The 18,965-nt window shown below is 42.3% G+C and overlaps 2 protein-coding genes and 1 long non-coding RNA gene across 6 annotated transcripts in view; 1 reads left to right on the forward strand and 2 right to left on the reverse strand.

Annotated features, from left to right (window-relative positions):
- The window catches only part of LOC146206364 (DNA replication complex GINS protein SLD5-like), a 38,847-nt gene extending 35,656 nt beyond the window's left edge, over nt 1–3,191 (reverse strand). Inside the window, exons 1-4 of one of the 4 annotated variants that reach the window (XM_084591034.1) lie at nt 2,950–3,189; nt 2,621–2,767; nt 2,477–2,530; nt 2,196–2,293 (exon numbers count right to left, since the gene is read on the reverse strand). In XM_084591034.1, coding sequence (XP_084447160.1) covers nt 2,196–2,293; nt 2,477–2,530; nt 2,621–2,767; nt 2,950–3,057 — 407 coding nt within the window. In that variant the 5' untranslated portion in view covers nt 3,058–3,189. Of the gene's footprint in view, nt 1–2,195; nt 2,294–2,476; nt 2,531–2,620; nt 2,768–2,949 lie in introns of all 4 variants that reach the window. The other 3 variants (XM_084591032.1, XM_084591033.1, XM_084591030.1) reach the window with 3 other exon arrangements.
- Nucleotides 3,192–3,236: 45 nt separating this feature from the next.
- On the forward strand, nt 3,237–12,167 carry Vha55 (V-type proton ATPase subunit Vha55). The gene is made up of 12 exons (XM_084591028.1): nt 3,237–3,454; nt 4,076–4,131; nt 4,754–4,852; nt 6,127–6,220; nt 6,287–6,364; nt 6,424–6,563; nt 6,631–6,735; nt 6,870–6,967; nt 7,783–8,140; nt 8,212–8,316; nt 10,494–10,623; nt 11,584–12,167. Exons 1-12 carry the CDS (start codon nt 3,370–3,372, stop codon nt 11,733–11,735), a joined length of 1,500 nt encoding a protein of 499 aa, XP_084447154.1. The 5' UTR covers nt 3,237–3,369; the 3' UTR covers nt 11,736–12,167.
- A 5,929-nt stretch (nt 12,168–18,096) lies between these two features.
- On the reverse strand, nt 18,097–18,558 carry LOC146206366 (uncharacterized). The gene is made up of 2 exons (XR_014704431.1): nt 18,467–18,558; nt 18,097–18,405 (listed from the first exon to the last, which is right to left on the reverse strand). It is a non-coding gene; the product is annotated as an uncharacterized LOC146206366 (long non-coding RNA).
- Nucleotides 18,559–18,965: the final 407 nt, after the last annotated feature.

Here is an 18,965-nt window from a genome sequence, read left to right on the forward strand (position 1 = left end):
TGCAGTAGCAAGATTCATCAAAGGAAGCCTTTCAACCAATGGCATCAACAAAGAGGAACCTCCCAGCAACTGCAGCACAAAACAATTTTCCACCTCTCATGCCAGTAGGCTACAAAGGGCATTATGTTGGCAATAGTGTTCAATCCCCAGAAGAAAGGAACTGCTCAACCTAGGGAGACATGAACAAAGGCTGGTGTTCTTTTTGGAGGGGGACCAGCATTGAGAACTGACACCGTTAGCTGGAAAGCCACCTTTAGGGTTATTTGCTGCTGCATTCTTCACTTGTAACTGACTATTGCCATTTTCTAAACTGAAAATCAGCAACAATTTAAGATCAACAATGACCTCAGAGCTAAGTCAACTAACTACACCTATCTATAGAACAAAAAACATTCAGTTTGCATCTCAGTGAAATAACCAAGGCTAACAAGATGTTGACCAGTAAGCAAGCTTTTCAATATTTTAGGCAGATCCTTCAACAAACCCTTTAATCTTGTTTCTGCAGTACAGTGATGACAAATGTGCTTCTTTATAGAGGCATACTTTGTTTTTGTTTTTTGGAGAACAGCTCAACACATACAAACAGCATAAAAGACTGCAAACTACAATTCAGTGGGCGTACTGATCTTCAGCTGCTAAAGCTTACAACTGTGTTATGCTTGACATAATTACTCTGTTATGTTACATTGTCACATAGTGTTTTAGTACCTTGGCAGTGTTTTCCAATCAATTATGAACCAGTATGATATGTTATGTGTTGCACGTCTCAGGATTTCTAGGAATTATATTTAATTATTCAATAAACCACATAGCTATTCTAAGCCTTACAATGCCTTGCATATCTTGCTTTTGTAACTATTTTGCTGGGCCTTTAGTGTATTTTCAGGCAGCATTCTGTGCTACCATTTACATGAACAGCCTTGGTCAAAAGTCCTGAAGCCAAAGAATTTTCGTCTCACCCGCAAAACAGAGCCATCACGCCACAATTAAGACGACAAATGGCATTTAAAATGCTACGAAATGATTTCTTATCACAGTATGAAACTGTCTCATTACATTTCAAGGCCCTTTAGTCTTTCATAGCGCAGTGACGACTTCATTTTGTGGCTGAGACGAAAATCCTTTAGCTTCAGGACTTTTGACCAAGGCTGTACAGCACTCAAGGCAGGCACCACATGGATCAACAAAGGTGCAACAACAGGCTGGCCAATCCAACACAATGGGAAACACAGAAACTTATACCAAATAACCTTTTCCCAGGAACAATTCCATAATAACAGCGAATTTGATGGGCCCGACATTTGAAGGAAGCTTGGGTTCACAAATTTTCACGTTAAACCAAATGTTTAAAACACTTTCCTCAAGCGAGAGAGAGAAACATATTTAATGAAAGAAAAGCGGAGAGGCCGGACTGTGGTAAAAAGACCCTGGCCTGCTACTCCGCACTGGAGAAGGGTGAAAAGGGAAATAAAGGAAAGTTGGGGTACGAATGGAAGGTGATGATTTCATAGTGCAATGAAGTTCCCTGTCATGATCAAAGTTATGTATGAGACTTTGCACATAGTTTGTGGGACCTTCGCACACACCAGTAGTCACTCTGCACATTTGCAGAGAAGAGCTGTCCGCGTTTGCTGCCACACACGGACCACATTGCACACTGCACCACATCATTGCAAGTGGTTTTGTGAAAAGCAACTATATGTACAGAAAAGATAGTCACAGCCCTTGCCATGGAAGGTATTCATTTTACCAGTCTATAAACAATAGCTAAAAAAAATAAATAAATAATAACACTGGGTAAGGGGTTGGAGGATATGTCTGCTTATTACAAACAAGTGTGACTAGGTAACTTTCGGCTACTTCCAAAAACTCAACGAACCATGTACTCAAATACACTGCTTACATCACATGTTCCAAGCCTTACACAATTAAGATCAATAACAGATGGTAACTGAGATTCCAGTAAGTATATAAACTATTCAATGTTTGGATCACATAGACTGTAGCATCAAGTGTTTCTGCAGTGATCTCCTCAGAGGCCTGCAGTACTTTCCTAATGGCAAATTTTAATACTGAGAAAGAAAAAAAAAAAAAAAAAGACGTGCTCACACCTTTGCACAAAGCACAAATACTGTACGTGGGCGACCTGCAGCACTACACTGGCGAGCAAAAAAAAAAAAAAGCAATCAACTTACGCTCGCGCAAACCTTCTTTCTTCCAAAGACAGCAGATCATCTGCCTCGATTTCGCCTCTTTCCTGTTGTTCCAGGACGAAAGCGCCATGCTTTTCAATCTTGAGATGAAAAGAAAAACAGACATGCAAATTTCCATGTAATATTGAAGACTGTTAAGGGGTCAAGTGGATGCAGCTAGCACAGGACCGGGTTAATTGGAGGAATATGGGTGAGGCATTCGCCCTGTAGTGGGTATAGTCAGACTGATGATGATGAATGATTGAAAACTGTTGCAGCAGTACCTTCCCAAGTCGCATCTTCAGGTAGCTAGTGAGAACGTACTGAATCCGCTCAACCTGAAAGAGAAAGTGGATTAACGGAATTCTAATACGGCACCTGCTGATGACGACGCTTAACAATCACGGTGGTCCGTTATATTTACTCACTTCCATCTTGTGCATTGTAGCTCGGAAGCCGTTATTGCCGATTCCTTGCAGATTTTCTTTCATGTACCTCAACTGGTCCAAAACGCATTCGACGATATCATTTTGATAAGGTAACAACTCGGGAGAAAAAGACTCGTTCAACCATGCCTGCAAGACGGAGAGAAGTTTAAATGTTTCACAGCGGCACAGGTCAAACTTCAGAGAAGTCGTTGATTGCGCCAACTAATACGTTGTACAGGCTTGAATAACAAGCAACGTACAAAATGTTACTGAAACAAGCTGAAGCAAGGGAATCTCAATGAGCATAAAACATTTCCAAGAGTTCTCACCTCTTCCAGTCTCTGCACGAGTTGATCTGCTGACGTGCACTCCTCTTCGCGACTTTCTACGTAGCCATATTTATTCGCTATACCTTCAACATCTGGCTCACTATCCATTGACAAAAATTAGACCACGAAGGACCACGCTTCTTGAACACGGCACTGTTCGCGCGCACCGCAAAAACCGCGCAAACACACTCTACCGCCCGATGGGATACTCTCAACTACATCAGTCCATCGCTTATTCACAATAGGCGGCACGCCTGTCGCTCCCGTCTTCAACCCCGAAATAATGACGAAGCAGTCGCTGGTATTGAGGGTATAGATTGCGGCCGGAGGGCCGAACTGCTGTTTTTTAGTTCGTTGCAGCCAGCGCAGTGCGACGGTTCGTGTTAGCATAGTCAGGTCATCGCTGAAAGTGTATCAGAAATGCCCGATCCCAAATCAGCCGTTGCTGCAAGCAGGGAGCACGCTTTAGCTGTGTCGAGAGATTACATTTCTCAGCCACGGCTTGGTAAGCATCTTGTCATTACTCTGTCGACTGCTCTGGCTTGTTTCACATCTGAGCCGTTAACCTCGCGGAGGTTTGTTTTCTTGCGTTAAGTGCTATTCTGCTACAGTTGAGAACATTTGTATAATTCCTTGCTCTTTTTTTTTTCCTTTTCTTTTTCAAAAATGGCCGTTTGGTACGATCGGGTGTTGTTGTTGCACCTCCGCGCGCTGTCGATCCGATGCATAGCTGCTCGCAATGCAAGACTAAATTAATCGGACTAATGTTTTCGCGAAGTTAGTCCAGTCAATCATGGTCACTAATATTCAGTTCCTGACCTGTGCTGGTTTATAACAACCATCTAAGCGGCGCGTAGGCCTCAGCGTGTGCACTGTGCCCGAAGTCATGTGACTGCGGATGTCATGTGCTGCTCGTAGGATAACGCCCGGTTGCCGGTGAATGGATGCATTTCGTATGAACATTTGTGTTCTTTCGTCTCTGAACCTGGGTTTGATTTGCTGTACTGACCATTGGCTGTAGACTGTCGCTAACGTTTCGTTCAACTCGTGTGCTTAGTGGAACTATAAGCATTGCTAAGGTTTTTGTTGTAATTCGTGTGATTGACGCTTTCTTTTTTTTTTCTAGTCTACAAGACTGTTTGTGGTGTCAACGGTCCCCTCGTCATTTTGGATGAAGTCAAGGTAACTTGCTGCATAAGATGCATTCAGTTTTCATGCAGTTTGTCTTGAAGCATTACTCGAACTGTTGTCTACTTGTTTTGTTTGTTACTTGAGGCTTGTCCCAAATTGGTTAATTTTTTTTCTTATGTGTAGTTGCAAAGCACAGTGTTTTTTGCCATATTAAGATTTTGCTTCACTTAAAAAAAAAAGTGCATTGAACATTAAATTAACTGTTTCCTTTCAATGCCAAGCACGTCATGTTTGAGCAGCAGCTGATTTCTATTTGCAGCTAAGTGCGAAAATGCAGAAACAAGCACATGTTGACAACAAAGTTGACTTGTATGTAATTGAACAACAGCATAAATATTGCATTTCAGCCACCCTGATTGCTATTCGACTGTTTCAGTGGCTGACGGAAAGAACCTGCTTCAAAAGTTTTTCTATGAAGTTTGCCTTCAGACATTTTACTTCGGCATGCAGCTGGCTTTTAAACGTTTCATTGCTGTCTATTAATTGCGGCCCATTTGTGGTGTGTGCCCCATTGTAATTTGTAATGCAGGTAGCTATGATTGCATACTGGCTTCTGCTTCTATGTGGCGCATGTGAATGACTCATATGTAACCACTGAAACCTGTTTTTCCAGTTTCCCAAATATGCTGAAATTGTACAGCTGGTTCTTGCTGATGGCACGGCCCGTACAGGACAAGTACTGGAAGTCAGTGGGTCAAAAGCCGTTGTACAGGTACAAATGGGCCTCATTGTCACTTTTGTCTCTGGTGGTCGGTATATCCGTGTGTTCTGTAAGAAAAACTGAAACCTGCGTCCACTTCTGTGAAAAATGTGGTTTTCACTTTTTTTTGTGTATGTGTCCTTACCTTGTTGCCTTGTGTGGATTTAAAGTGTGTTGTTGGTTAAAAGGCAGGCAGCTCTTCTTTCCAGAGAAAAAGTATTTTTTTATGGAGGAAATAGTGGCCTTCAGTTTTAAGTGAAATACACTAAATTGGAAGAACAATGAGAGCAGGTGCCTCTTGTTTAACCCTTGTCTACGAGTGTTGTACCAACAAAGGTGCTTAATTTCTAGACATCTTGCATACGTGAAGAGATGAAGACAGAAGTGACTCTTAATACCTAAATGTTTATCTAGGTGGTTGAACCAGAGGCTATGAACTGGAAAATGTTTTTGGGCGAGGAAGTGGCGTGTCATGCTACAGCATTTTGTAGATTCCTGGAGCCCATAGTAGTGTGCAGTAAACGCACAAGCTTGCAGTGCTGTATTTTTTTTTTTTTTTTGCATCATATCAATGCAGCATGAATTATTCTCGTAGATATTTGATAACATTGCTGTTGCCACATTGTTTGGTTTAGCTATGCTTATGTAGTACTGTAGGTAAAAGTTTTGCAGGGTCCATCTGAACCAGAACAGGCTGAATATGGGCTGGTTGGTACATGTTGAAAAAAGGGAATAAAACAGCGTGAGCCAAGATGGTCCATCTTGGATGGACAAGTGAGAGACAGTGAATGTGTCTGTCTCACACTTGTCCCCCCCCCCCCCCTAATTTCAGGTGCTATCATGTCAGACGCAGCAGTTCATATCATAGTAAACCTTGTTCTGTTGCTTAAGCATCAATCATTTATATTGGTGATTTGCTACTATGTAATACTTTCCACTCCCAACCAGGAATTCTACCTAAATCCGTGACTTTGACCACAGGAGTGTTCCAAAGAAGTTTAACAAATTTCTAAATGCTTTTGTCAAAGCATTCTGTATTGGCTTTGGTTTGGCACATGCAACCATTTTGCCATTGGACATTCATCTCTGAATGTGACGCTGAATTTTCTTCTGTCCTCTTTTACTTCAAACCAGTTGCAATCACAGTTTTGTACTTGTTAGTCTTTGTGACACTAGTTTGCAGACATGCAAGGCAAGCTATTGTTTTTCTGTACACGCCATTTAGTGAGCCCCCATAATCGCTAGTAATGTTGTTGTTTTTGTTTTGTTTTTTTTTTCTTTTTCAGGTTTTTGAAGGTACATCTGGTATTGATGCCAAAAACACAGTGTGTGAATTCACTGGAGACATTTTGCGAATCCCAGTGTCTGAAGACATGCTGGGTAAGCATTTGACCAAGCTTTGTTAGAGCGCAAGTGCTTCATGCCTTCATCCTGGTCTCATTCCAGGCAGAGTATTCAATGGCTCAGGCAAGCCTATTGACAAAGGTCCTCCAGTTTTAGCTGAAGACTTCTTGGATATCCAGGGTAAGCAACTAAGATGCTACCAGTCTGAACAGTTATAAATGCCATCTGACTATGTTTAGGCCAGCCCATCAACCCATGGTCTCGCATCTATCCGGAAGAAATGATTCAGACCGGCATCTCTGCTATTGATGTCATGAACAGTATTGCTCGTGGCCAGAAAATTCCCATTTTCTCTGCAGCTGGCCTTCCACACAATGATGTAAGCGAATTCGTGGTCATGCTCTGTCTGCGGACACAAATGCAGGCACTCATACTAGTCTTCTTAGATTGCAGCCCAAATATGTCGCCAAGGTGGGCTTGTAAAGGTTCCTGGAAAGAGCGTCCTAGACTCTTCAGAAGACAACTTTGCCATTGTGTTTGCTGCTATGGGTGTAAGCAGACTTCACTTTTGAGTGTGGGATTTGAGAGGCTATAATAGTTTTGCATACGCAAACCTTACTGCATGATTGTCCCTTTATTTTTTTGTATTGGCAAACAGTTGCTAAGCATGTCTTGCATTCTACAGGTGAACATGGAAACTGCAAGATTTTTTAAGCAGGACTTTGAAGAAAATGGCTCTATGGAGAATGTGTGCCTGTTCTTGAACCTGGCAAATGACCCAACGTAAGAGGTTCAGAAACAGCATTATGGGTGCAGTTCATTGTCTAAGATGAATCCTGTGTTCTTAAATTGCTACCTTTGTTTATTCGCTGCATGCTTAGTTCAAATGTGGCATTACAGTGTGTTCAGTGCTGGCTGTGCAACATCTGTGTGAACTGACTCTCCATTCTGTGCTGTACATGTTTTTCTGTTCTGTTGAGTCGTGTCCATTTTAGCAACACCAGCATCAAGGACTGGCATGATCTAAAGCTTGCAAAATATATTTTAGTGTTTTAATGGACTGAGTGATTGTGAATACGATAAACAAACGTTTTTCTGCATCCTTCTTTAGCGCAATATATGGTGGATTTTGTAGGCATAACAGCCAACAGCTGAGAAATTATGGCGCAGAATCCAAGGGGTTAATTCTTAGTATGGGTCATACGGAAGAAACAGCAGTGTTTCCTAGAATATTGTAGCAATCTATTGCCATTCCCGTGGATCCAAAAGCAATAGTCGACCTCTTACAAAAAAAAAATGGCAGGACGGCGGTTTTAGTTGAGTTTAAGGACCAACATTATGCATGTCACTGCAGTTGGTTTAACCCAGTCTGGTTGCTGGTACCAAATCCTGTACTGTGCTTGACCAGATTTTTCTTTTGCTGTCTTTACATTCTGTGTATTTTGAATGCTTTCCTGTTGTATTCTTTGCATCTGGTTGACACTATTGGAAGGTGTTAAAGCCACTTCAACGGTGTTGCATTGAATTGTCAATATGGTGGTCATGCTGCTTTTGAAAATAGAAATTTCAAATTGGTGCTTGATTTCTCTACTCTGTAGTATTGAGAGGATCATAACACCACGCCTGGCCCTTACCACTGCTGAGTTCCTGGCCTACCAGTGCGAAAAGCATGTGCTGGTCATCTTGACTGACATGTCCTCCTATGCGGAAGCCTTACGAGAGGTTTCTGCTGCTCGAGAAGAGGTTCCTGGACGACGTGGATTTCCTGGTTACATGTACACAGACTTGGCCACTATTTACGAGCGTGCTGGGCGGGTTGAAGGCCGTCATGGCTCCATCACTCAGATTCCCATCTTGACCATGCCTAACGATGATATCACTCATCCCATTCCTGACTTGACTGGTTACATTACTGAGGGCCAAGTGTATGTCGATCGACAGCTACACAACAGACAGGTTGGTGAAGTGCTTTCAAGGCTAGTGTGCAATTTTTGCAGAGAATTTTTCTGAATGCCCCATCATTGCAGATCTATCCGCCCATCAATGTATTGCCATCGCTGTCTCGTCTGATGAAGTCTGCTATTGGAGAAGGCATGACAAGGAAGGACCATGCAGATGTCTCCAACCAACTGGTAAGTGTCATTTTAACATTCACTGTTTCTTAGTATGCCTTTTAGTCTTCTCTTGCAACAGGTGCCACTCATACTGAATGGCAGTTCGTTAAACAATTCTTGGGAGCAGATGCCACTTGTCCACACTTCATTATATGCCAATTGAGAGGTCTATCTACCACATAATTCAAACGGAAACACAGTGCTCATTAAATAGAGCAATGCCTCAAGTTCAGGCAACTAAATTTGAGGGGGTATGAAGAACTTCCTTATTATGATAGCATATGGACATGCATCAGTAACCTTTCTCGACTGTTCTAGGAACTCCTATGCAATTAACTTGACAATTATACTAATCTGACCTTTTGATACACCTGAACCCATTCAATAATCCATCTTAATCCCGGCATTTTCAGGTAACTTGATGGATATTATTGGTACCTCTGAATCCATGTACTTATGTCTAATCGTTTCATTAATATGTTGTCGTTAGGCAGAAAAGCAAATGAATGAACAAACAACTGAATTTACTGGTTAAAAAGGGAGCTCTTTCAAATGTGTGTTTCACACAAGGTTCGTTTAGCGACTGCCCGCCACTGTGTCCAACTCCCGCCTTTCTCGTTGTCTCCGCTCCCCTGCATCCTCGCCCCCGAAGACCCCCCTTTTCTCCCCACTCGAGGCTCTGGCGTTGAGCAGGGCCTTCCAGGAACGTTGAGCGTCTGGCGCGACCCAGGGGGTCGAGCGGCGTCATCCTCAAAGAGGCCAGAAAGTCATAAATTAGACCGTCCGAGTGTCTGAAAGAGCGGGGGCGGTAGTCCTAGCATTCCCCGCGTGGACAACCGTTCTTTCGCGAATAACGTTCACAACTGTACTAATCAGTCCCAATGCGCAAAAGTCTTGTTAACTTGATAGATTGTACAACCCCCTCCCCCCCTCCCTTTTTAATTCACTCACTAATTCATCCTAATACCGAAATTTTTTGCAGCAAGCAATCTGGAAAGTTTTGTTTCCACCCACTTTTTGCAGGGCCCTTGGCTCTTCAAATTTGTGTGCCATCATGTGATTGATTCCTCTGTCACACATCCTAGATGGTGCAACTCTTTTGGCCAATTGGATTATTTTGTGACACAAAATGAGAGGTTTCTTGACAACAACTTAAATGTTACCACATTAATAAGATGCAATATTGCTGACGATTTGTAACGGACAGGATATGCTTTATGCTTATATAGTTGATGCGGGGGCAAAGCAGTATATTAGAAATAATAAAAATAGCTTTGGACACAACGCTGCCATTGTGGCGCTACTTTTCACATTCGCTTCATGCAGCTGAAGGTGCAATAAAACTCTGCATTTTTGCAGTTTTTCATTCCACTCAAGACCCGAAAAGTTTACCGCTGAGGTGCTTTAAGCCCACAGCAAGGTTCTTTCTTAAGCTAGCAACATTTTTGCCAAAGCAAGTTTGTGTCATACTAACGGTGAGCCCTGTTACCTCCTGAGGTGTGATCAAAGTGCAAGCATGTTTACAAAGCCAAAGACCACAAAATCATTGCAAGAGCCTGTCCCTCGTGTTACTTGCAAACTTAGGTTGTTTCTGTTACTGTTTGTGAGGAAAGTTCTGCAGAAGCTAGTAGCTCAAGCTGATGAACAGGCTGATGCTTCCTAGTAATATCTCTGGTAGTAGTTACTTGGGGGGGGGAACAGCTCTGTCTGTGTATGTGGCTGTGCGTGAGTAAAGCAAGGCTATTGTGGTTGACGGCTTCCCACTGCTGCAAACGGAAGAGCTGCCACACAGCTTGGGCCATGTTGCAGCATTTCTCAAATCTGGGCCTAGATTTCCATCGAGATGCAGCTGCATCTTGATGGACTAAATGCAAGGCACCCATGTATTGTGCGATGTCTGTGCCTGCTAAGAACCCTAGGTGATTTTAAGTTATTTGGTGCCCTCCACTATAGCATCCCTCGTATCTTGAGTTGCTGTGGGATGTTAATCCCTATAAACTAAGCTGACTCTGTCTTATCACTAAGTGCCACTTGGACATTACGTTAGAAGCTTGCAATTTTCATTACTCGTGATGGGATTTTCTGACTCTTGGGAGTTTGCTTTGAATTTGCTTCGGCACTTTCCACTGCTGAAATGCAGCACTGAAAGGATGTGAGTGGATCCTCTTTTACATTGATTCATTTCACTTGTGCAGTATGCCTGCTATGCCATAGGCAAAGATGTACAAGCAATGAAGGCTGTTGTAGGAGAGGAAGCTTTGGGAGCTGAGGACCTGCTATACCTAGAGTTCCTGACCAAGTTTGAAAAAAACTTCATCTCTCAAGGTGAGGATATCTGTACCAACTGTTTTTTGCATTCCTCGCTATTAAGTGTTGAACATGGTGACCAGAATGTTCTTGAGTACCATTGGCCATACAGTTCTATCTAGCCTTAGCATGTGTGAAATGATTGATTACAATCTTAACAAAGAAATAGTGATCTCTTTGCTTTGACAACATTGCAATACTTTGTGTCCTGACAAAGTATTTATTAAAAATGCCACTGACACAAATGAAAGCATAGGGGAAATTTTATTTGAAAGTAGAAGAAAAAGCTACCGTATGCCGCTGGTGGGATCTGAACTTACGACCTTCAAATTTCGCATCCAGCATTCTGCCGACTGAGCTATGGCATTGGCTGTTCAGTCTTCTACTTTCTTGGATATTTATGTTGCGTGCTGCCTATGCTTGAGTGTTCAGTCTCCACCCTCCTTCATAGCGACGGACTTGGAATGTCGTGATACAAGTGTCGCACGGTACGTGATCTAACAGGGTGGGTAGGAGCTGTGTGATAACTCTCTTAAGCTCTCTTTTGTGTCGGTGACTGTTAATTCCCCTCTTATGTGCATAGGGTGCTGCAAGTTCCTTTTCCAAATGTTTTTTTTTTTTAAGCAGTTCTTCAGGCTGCATACTGTGTCACAGGGTTGGAACAGTGAAAGCAGCTATTGGTGGTGGCAAGCATGTGGGGGTTCATGTAGTAACAGCTGTGGTTGCCAAAGCTCTTGCCATATATGTCACTACACATGTTCACAGCATATATCAGGGGAGCTACGTTCTGTGAGGAAGTGCTGGAGGTTCTAGAACATGCCACCTACCTGCAGGCCATTCAAAAGCTAGTTTGCTGACTCTGTGGTTTGTTCCGCCATCAATTCTTGGAACTTTTATATGCAGCTGGCAAATCTGTCTCGATTGTAATTCTTTTCACTTGTGTTGTGACCAAATCCTGGTCTCTGTACATGTGTGCAGGGGGTTACGAGAACAGAACCATCTTCGAGTCTCTGGACATTGGCTGGCAGTTGCTTCGAATCTTCCCCAAGGAGATGTTGAAGCGGATTCCCCAGACACTACTGCAGGAGTTTTATCCACGTGATGGTAGACAAGGTGCTGAAGCAAAGTAGTCAAGATAATGCACCTATCCCAGCCTTCACGTTGCATTCCAAATCTGGCAGTGGATGTATTGTTCCCTTCTCTCACACCTTCACTTGGCCAGGACCATTGTGCTGATCAGAACCCTGTAATGTAGTGACTGTATGTACTTGTACACTTGTTTCAAATGTTGTAAAATGGTGCCCACAGCAACAGCTTTCATGTAAGCATTAAAGAGTAGCAGTGTCTGGCAAGGTGATTTCTGTGAAAGTCTGCAAGTGTAGCATTTTTTGCTTGTTTAGGCTGCATTTGCAATTCGTAGGCCACCAACTTTTTGCCTGTTGCATTAGAATGCATGCAGAAGAAAGTTGCAGTGGCTCGTCAATAGTCCAGAATTCAGTTGTCTGAAAAGAGTGTTCCACGTACTGTTTTCACCTGATGGTGAATAAACAGATTCCAGATCACTTTTTTTTGTCTTTTTTTCATCTGTTAGAAATTTTTAGAACAACTTAAAAAACAGCAGCTGTTGCTCTGGCCATTCTTTTTTTTTTTAAGCTGCCATTTGTCTGAAACCAGAAGGGTTTCAGCCAACTTCTGAAATGATGTGATAGTGTGGTTTGACATGCATAAAGGGCCCATGGAAAGCTATTTACTAAAACTAGAAAATATGCATGAGCAATAGGTATGCCATCGGCCCCCTCCACAATGCAAAAATTTTACGCTACCTTAGCACAGAAAATATCCGAGATTGAAAATAATGCTCCCACTTTTCCCCTTAAATTCTGTGCATGTTGGCACGCAAGAAAAAATGTTGCGGTGGCACCCCACCATGCCTCATCCCGGCGTCATCACTTAGGAGCATCGAATGAGTGGGTTCACCTAGCAAACCCCAGTGGAGTCATCTGGGAGGGAGCACGTGGAAAGGGACTCCTTATCGGTAACGACTGGTCACCAGGAGCACTTATTAAAAATTATTTCTAATTATATGCTTCACACAAAGCTTTTAAATTTGACTCAAATACTCGCAAAGACCATCTCTATGGATTTCTTGCATTACAATATTACCGCAAACACCATATAAGAAGCCCTTTAATCCTCTAGCGGGCATTTTCCTTTAAATTACAGCCATAACTTTTAGTCCCTATACCACCATCTATTGGAAGAAAGAAAAATGTCAGACATGCTGTACTCGCTGCAAACCAGACAGTGTGCCATTAAACACATGGGCTGGGCAGGCGCAAGAAATAAGTCTGCTAGTGATGAGCTTAACATCTTCAAAGCCTGCTGCCTATTAATGTGACCATATCTGCGTACAAGGCAAGTGTATGTTGGCAAGTTTGCAAAGGTTCTTGAACTGTACATCTAGGTTCTTTGAAAGTGCCTCCTGGAGGTGAGAACACGTTATTGATGTGCTCACAAACATGTCTTCCGTTCCACCTGGGCGAGGACCCTGGATAATGATGGCATAATTATGTGATGCAACATGACAGCATGCTATTTACATTACGAGGTGAATGTTTAAACATCCATAACAATTTCACACAGCCATTGAAGGGAACCAGCTGCACAAGTATTCTGTGCTCTCTCCTTGCATTTTTTCCCCTGTGAATGCAGCACAATTTGACAGACTGCACTTTACTTCTATGAAGTGGCTCTGCAACCATATTGTGCCCACATGGATTTTAGATGGCCTATGGTACATCCACAAAATGCCCAGTAGACATCAACGTTTGAAATGTGTACTACATTAACTTCCACATGCAGTGCTCCAGAAATGCCTAGTGAAGCATCCTGCTTGCTCCATTCTGTAGAAGTGCCAATGAACATTATTTGCACGTCAAGGTCCTGCCTATAATAAGCCCCTATAAATGTGAAAATCCGCATAAACACTACTTGCGACATATTTCATGACATGTTCAGGCCGTGTTTCGTGTTGTCCTCAAAACGAAAAGGCCGTCAAATGTAGAAAAACAAACGAAAACTCTATTTGCCTTTAAGACGTCTTCTGTGCCACATAGAGTGAACCTCAGCCATCATTACTCTCCAAACACCTTTTCATCGTCTGTAACTTTTGTTTCGACTGTTGCTGAGGGGATTGACTGCTTTCTGCACCACTCTAAAGGTACCAGATATGGTCTAAATGATTCCGCGCCACTAACAGTGTGGAGAAGAGTTTTCCACTAGACAACCAGGGGTCGACCTCGGCATGCCACTGTGTTGTAGCCCAAGGTACTGCACGCGAGCTACCGATTTCTTTTCGCTGACCAGAAAGTTAACTTGAAGAGTACTGCAACTCTGAATACTAATTTTTAATGTAGTTATACAAAAGACACATATTCTAGATTGTTTATTCACATAGTTTCTGAACAGACATATTTGTAACTTGAACTTTTTATGCCAGCCTCTCAAATTTTGCTAAATTTTTTTTTCTTTCGTAAGGAATACATATTCCAGTTTTGTCTTTATGTCAGTCATTAGAGAATTCAACTGGCTACATCATGATGTGCGGCAATAAAGAAAAATATTTAAATTTAAGGGTCGCTTGTTTTTAAAGTTATGAAAGAACACAAACTATAAACTCTACCATGTTGTCATAGTCAGATTAAATCAGATCATATATGCAAAGTCTGCTGGCCCACGTTTTGTGTAAAACTTTGAATGACACTCGAAACATGTTCTAGTTTCCAAGCAGAGGATAAAAGGGAGCAGGTTACTTTTGTTGATTCTTCCTTCATACACATTTAACTACTATACACTGTCATGCTTAGATGAAATGAAGTTACAGCTAGTCACTAGCCATTACAAACTGAAACACATCACTCTGAAAATGCCTCTTTTCCTGCAGTAAGCAGAGTTAACATGCACTAATATTTTTCTTTGCTTCCTGATCTATTTGGAGAATCTAAGTCGAATTATGCAACAATTAGATCACAAAAGCAGTCACAACTCAACCAATAAGTACTGCTCCTATCACTTTACATGTCCACTAGCCAAGGCTGACCAATAAGAGCAGGGCTAATGGATCAGTTTGAGACAGGTTTGCAATTCCATCGTTGTGTAATCCAGCCCCTGAACATGTAAACTTTGCATTACACTGCACATCCTTGTCTTACAGCCCACAGAATTGTTCTGGCATGTAACTGCCTTTAGTACGTATAACCAGAAGAAAATGCAGCTAGAATTCTGTAGCCTAAATGCATGGTAGAAGCACTGCTTTGCTTAAAAAACATGGATTAGCTACTGACGTGAGAGCTGTTAACCTGTCAGCCTGAAGCGCATGAACAAGAAGCTTCATTTATTTTACTGGTTGTTTCCGCTCAAGCCCGTGTCACTTTCGGTTGGATTTATGTGCCCTATTAGAATATTAGACTGAGCTAGACACTTTAACCTTTGCTCATGTTGCAACAGAGCAAATGTGTCACTTGCTGTTCATAAAGTTGTGGAAGAACACAAACTCTACTATGTTGATGTAGTCTGATTAAATTAAGTCATGCAAACATAGTCTGCTGGCCCACATTTTGTGTAAAAGTTTGAATGACACTTAAACATGGGCTTCTAGTTCCCAAGCAGAGGATAAAAGAAGGCAAGTTTTATCTTTGCCGATTCTTCCATGGTCCTCTTTTAACTACTCTGCACTGTTGTGCTTAGATGAATTGAAGTTACAGCCAGTCACTAGCCTTTTGTTAACTGAAACCAAGACCAGCTTGTCTGGCCAAACTCCCTTGGTCCTTCGAGTTCACAGTTGACTACACTGAACGTGGTTTCAAACTGCCTAGTGGTGCAATTTGACCCCAATACCGACTCAAGAGGTGGACTGCAACTTTCGGTGGTTTATAGCTCTAAAAAAGGTGGTAAATACATTGGTCGCAATTTAGTCCCCTCATTTTCCGCAGCTTTCTCCCCAAACGCAGCAGGACTGGCTAGCCTCGGACTAGCTGGCCTTGGTGACCCTAGCTCAGGCCATTCTCGACGCTTCATACCGAGTCTCCTTAAAGGGACAGAACAGGTATTTAGGTCTCAAATTAATGGGAAGATTGATGTCTAAAATGTTTGATTCCATAATGGTTTTGGTAGAAACGCTGTAGAAAATTTTTATCGAGAATTTTTCGATCAGGGCATGCGCCCGTTTTTATATAGTCCGATGCTGGAAACCGTGAGCAGCGACCGCGATGACGACTGGTGGTCAATAAAAAGACGTACCAAAAACAAATATAAATTCCGCTCGCCAGTCAGTAATCCGACATTTTTTGTTTAGAGTAACATCCTTTTCAGTTTCTCACTCAAAGCTGTTATGGCACCACATAACGTATGCCTCGTCGACGAAAGTTATACTGGGTACTATCATCACTTCATTCCAAACACTGTGGCACCATCTAGTGGCATAACCTGAAAGCATGCCTCTCGCGGTGCGAATGGAGGGGTTGTTTTTATTTAATGGCACAGTTAAGAGAGTGCAAAATATAATGAATTATGACAAGTATTCCTAGAAGAAAAAAGAACAGTGTGCACTTGCAAAAATCAGCTATATTTTGCTGACATGTAGTCACGGGGGTACTACACTGAAAGCAATAGGGTTTCTCAGCTAGATAGAGCCTCAGTTGTTTTTGCGATTTTCAATGAGAAATTAAAATTGTAAAGCCTCTTTTCATTGATACTGTACTATTTGAGGCAAGGTCTTTTCATCTCCACCATAATCTCATGATATATTTTGGCCAGTGTTCTGTCCCTTTAAGGTTTTAACGCTACCCCTTAAAGTCCCCATTCGCCAGAAAATTTGGCGTCTGCATTGGCGTTGTGAGCGAAAAATCACGGTCATAGTGCTGACAGCTGTCATGACCGCACACAGTGAACGTAGCGTTGCCTGACATTACGTTTAGCAGGAGCTGCCAACTCGAGCCACTCTTTTCGTCTGGAAGGGCGATATCAGAATCAGCCTGCAAGGACCATTGCATTCACATTACCCATAGGCCACTCGGGCATGTTCATATGGCTTGATTAAAGCGGGTCTTTATATGTGGGGTGGTAGTCTGCGCTATAGCATCACACCCTTAAAGGCGAAATTTGTGTCCCTCTACCACTTGCTGCAGCAAAGCTTCATTACAGGCAAATCAGAGAAATACTTAGGGGAATCAAAACGCAGCAAACTCCAGATCAAAAGTAGGTAAAATACAGTGCATTATTGCAATTTGCAACTTCCTCTGCAAGGTGCACATCAGCAAATCTGTGCCTCCGTACAGTAGGTGGTATGGTACTAAAATGCTACTCTTCAAGTACTCTCACAGGTTTTTTGCACAAGGCTGCAATAAATTTGCAAAAACAAAAAAAAAAAAAACGAAATATAACTACAAGCTATGAAAGGCTAAATATGATGGATAGTTTTATTACAGCCACAAGTGGAAAAGGTGGGTGCTTTTAGATGGAAGCAAAACAAGAAAAGCTGCATCCTCGAGACTTCAAAGCATGTTTGAGTACCTCAAATGTCAAAATCCATACAGAGCCCTCAGCTACGTGGTGCTAACGTTACGCTCCATTACGCAGTGTTTCGGCAAGCTAAAACACATTTCACACAAACCATAACCTGACAAAATGAAGCACCAATTCAACAGTGATTAAAGGTTAATATCTAAGGCAAATTTTGTTACTGAACTTTGTTCTGTCAGCCTTGGTGGCCCTATCCCAGCAAAGTTTCTCCATTTCATCTCACTACCACCCTTCCTGCTGTCCCCAGCAATGTTTTCTGTCCTTCGTTATCCCACTCTGATACTGTAATGGACAGCCGATTATCTGCTCTCTGCATTCCAAAACAACTAATATTCTGCTCCATTTGCGTTGAAACATAGCACTCAAGCACCCTACAGAAGCATGCACACGTTTGTCCATCAATCAAGGCTGAGTAATGACCAAAAGCCCTGATCACGAAAAGGAAGAACCTGGAGAATAATGGGTCAAGTACATTTTGCAGGTTTTCTCAGACTGTGAAGAGCAACTTTTATACACTTCACAATGCGACAACCTCAGCAAGTAGCAAAGTACAACTTCAGAGCATTACAAAGTACTGACAGCAGTTATGTATTTTTGAATGCAGGGTTTGGTATCAGTAGTTGGGAAAATTATGCCATTTTTCTGCACAATGTTGCAACAACAGTAGAGCTGTATTACAAGGTGTTCACAAATGTCCATGAAAAGGGTGGCTATCCGCACCGATAAACAGTTTTTAATGAAATAAAAGAAGAGATTCTAGTAAACTAAAGGACCAGCCAAGTACATTTGGCTGAAGATTTTCCCGGGGTGAAATTTTTCACTATAATGAGTGCAGCAAAACAAAAAAACTGTTACGATGAATGTGCATGCTTTGTCACTTGCACACACATCATATTGACAACACATTGAAGATTTATGCAAAATATGCACAATAATGCCACTTTTTACACTTTATTCAATGGAGTGGTGTGCAACACACATTGCTGCTACAATGATTTAATTTTTTTAGCTGACACTATGGGTCCATTAGCAAGGTGGCTATTGGATTGAAGCAGATGTGGCGGCACAAGCACTCTTCTCAGAGAGCCTCACTGAGGCGCCCCGTACCCTTTTCTGTGGCTTCTCCTAAGACATCTATTTTGCAGGATTACCGCTGGCTTTCTTCTTCGCCCAGTACAGTAAACCTATGCTGCCAAGTACTAAGTAGGTGCTCTTGGCAATCTGAAAAGAAAAACAAAATGTAATGACCCACCCCTGAACATCACTCACACCTTTAACTTACGTTGCTGCGGCCTCTTTTGGTATAAGTATTGAAGTATTTAGAAAGACCTTGGAATTGCGATTCGTCCACACCTGCCATCGCTCAGCCGTGATCTGCAATTGGCCGAGAAGCGAAGAAATGTAAAAAATCGCTGCGTTAACATCAACACGATAACTTTAATGGTTGTGTTTCAGGAACAAATGCAGCAACAGAGCCCGGCTGCTGCGATCTGAAAAGCGCAACCTTCCGACTCTTTACGCACCGCACCAATTCTTCGTTCATGCTCGCCCGGACACCTAGTCTCTACAAACTGTTGGCAAAATAGCTCAGCTACGAATCATATTTAGGTCTGCTTTTGGTTATTTCGGAATGTTTCGTCCTTCCTTAAAAAAACCCAGAAAACTTCATTCAAAAACATGAGATGCCACAAATGCCTGATCTATCCTATCCACGCTACAGCACGCAAGTGTGCACGTACCACACTACACTAGGTCGTGATCTGCAAACCGCCATGGATTCG

The sequence above is a fragment of the Amblyomma maculatum genome, chromosome 1 (genome assembly GCF_055883805.1).
Source record: "Amblyomma maculatum isolate TAMU_Amacu chromosome 1, ASM5588380v1, whole genome shotgun sequence".
Classification (NCBI taxonomy): domain Eukaryota; kingdom Metazoa; phylum Arthropoda; class Arachnida; order Ixodida; family Ixodidae; genus Amblyomma; species Amblyomma maculatum.

Excerpts from the sequence above, each read along its gene's own strand:
- Vha55 (XM_084591028.1), top strand. The coding sequence starts at position 3,370 with ATGCCCGATCCCAAATCAGCCGTTGCTGCAAGCAGGGAGCACGCTTTA. Across the intron at positions 4,853-6,126 it reads GGTCAAAAGCCGTTGTACAG|GTTTTTGAAGGTACATCTGG; the intron begins GTACAAATGGGC and ends TTTCTTTTTCAG. Across the intron at positions 6,564-6,630 it reads CTGGCCTTCCACACAATGAT|ATTGCAGCCCAAATATGTCG; the intron begins GTAAGCGAATTC and ends TAGTCTTCTTAG.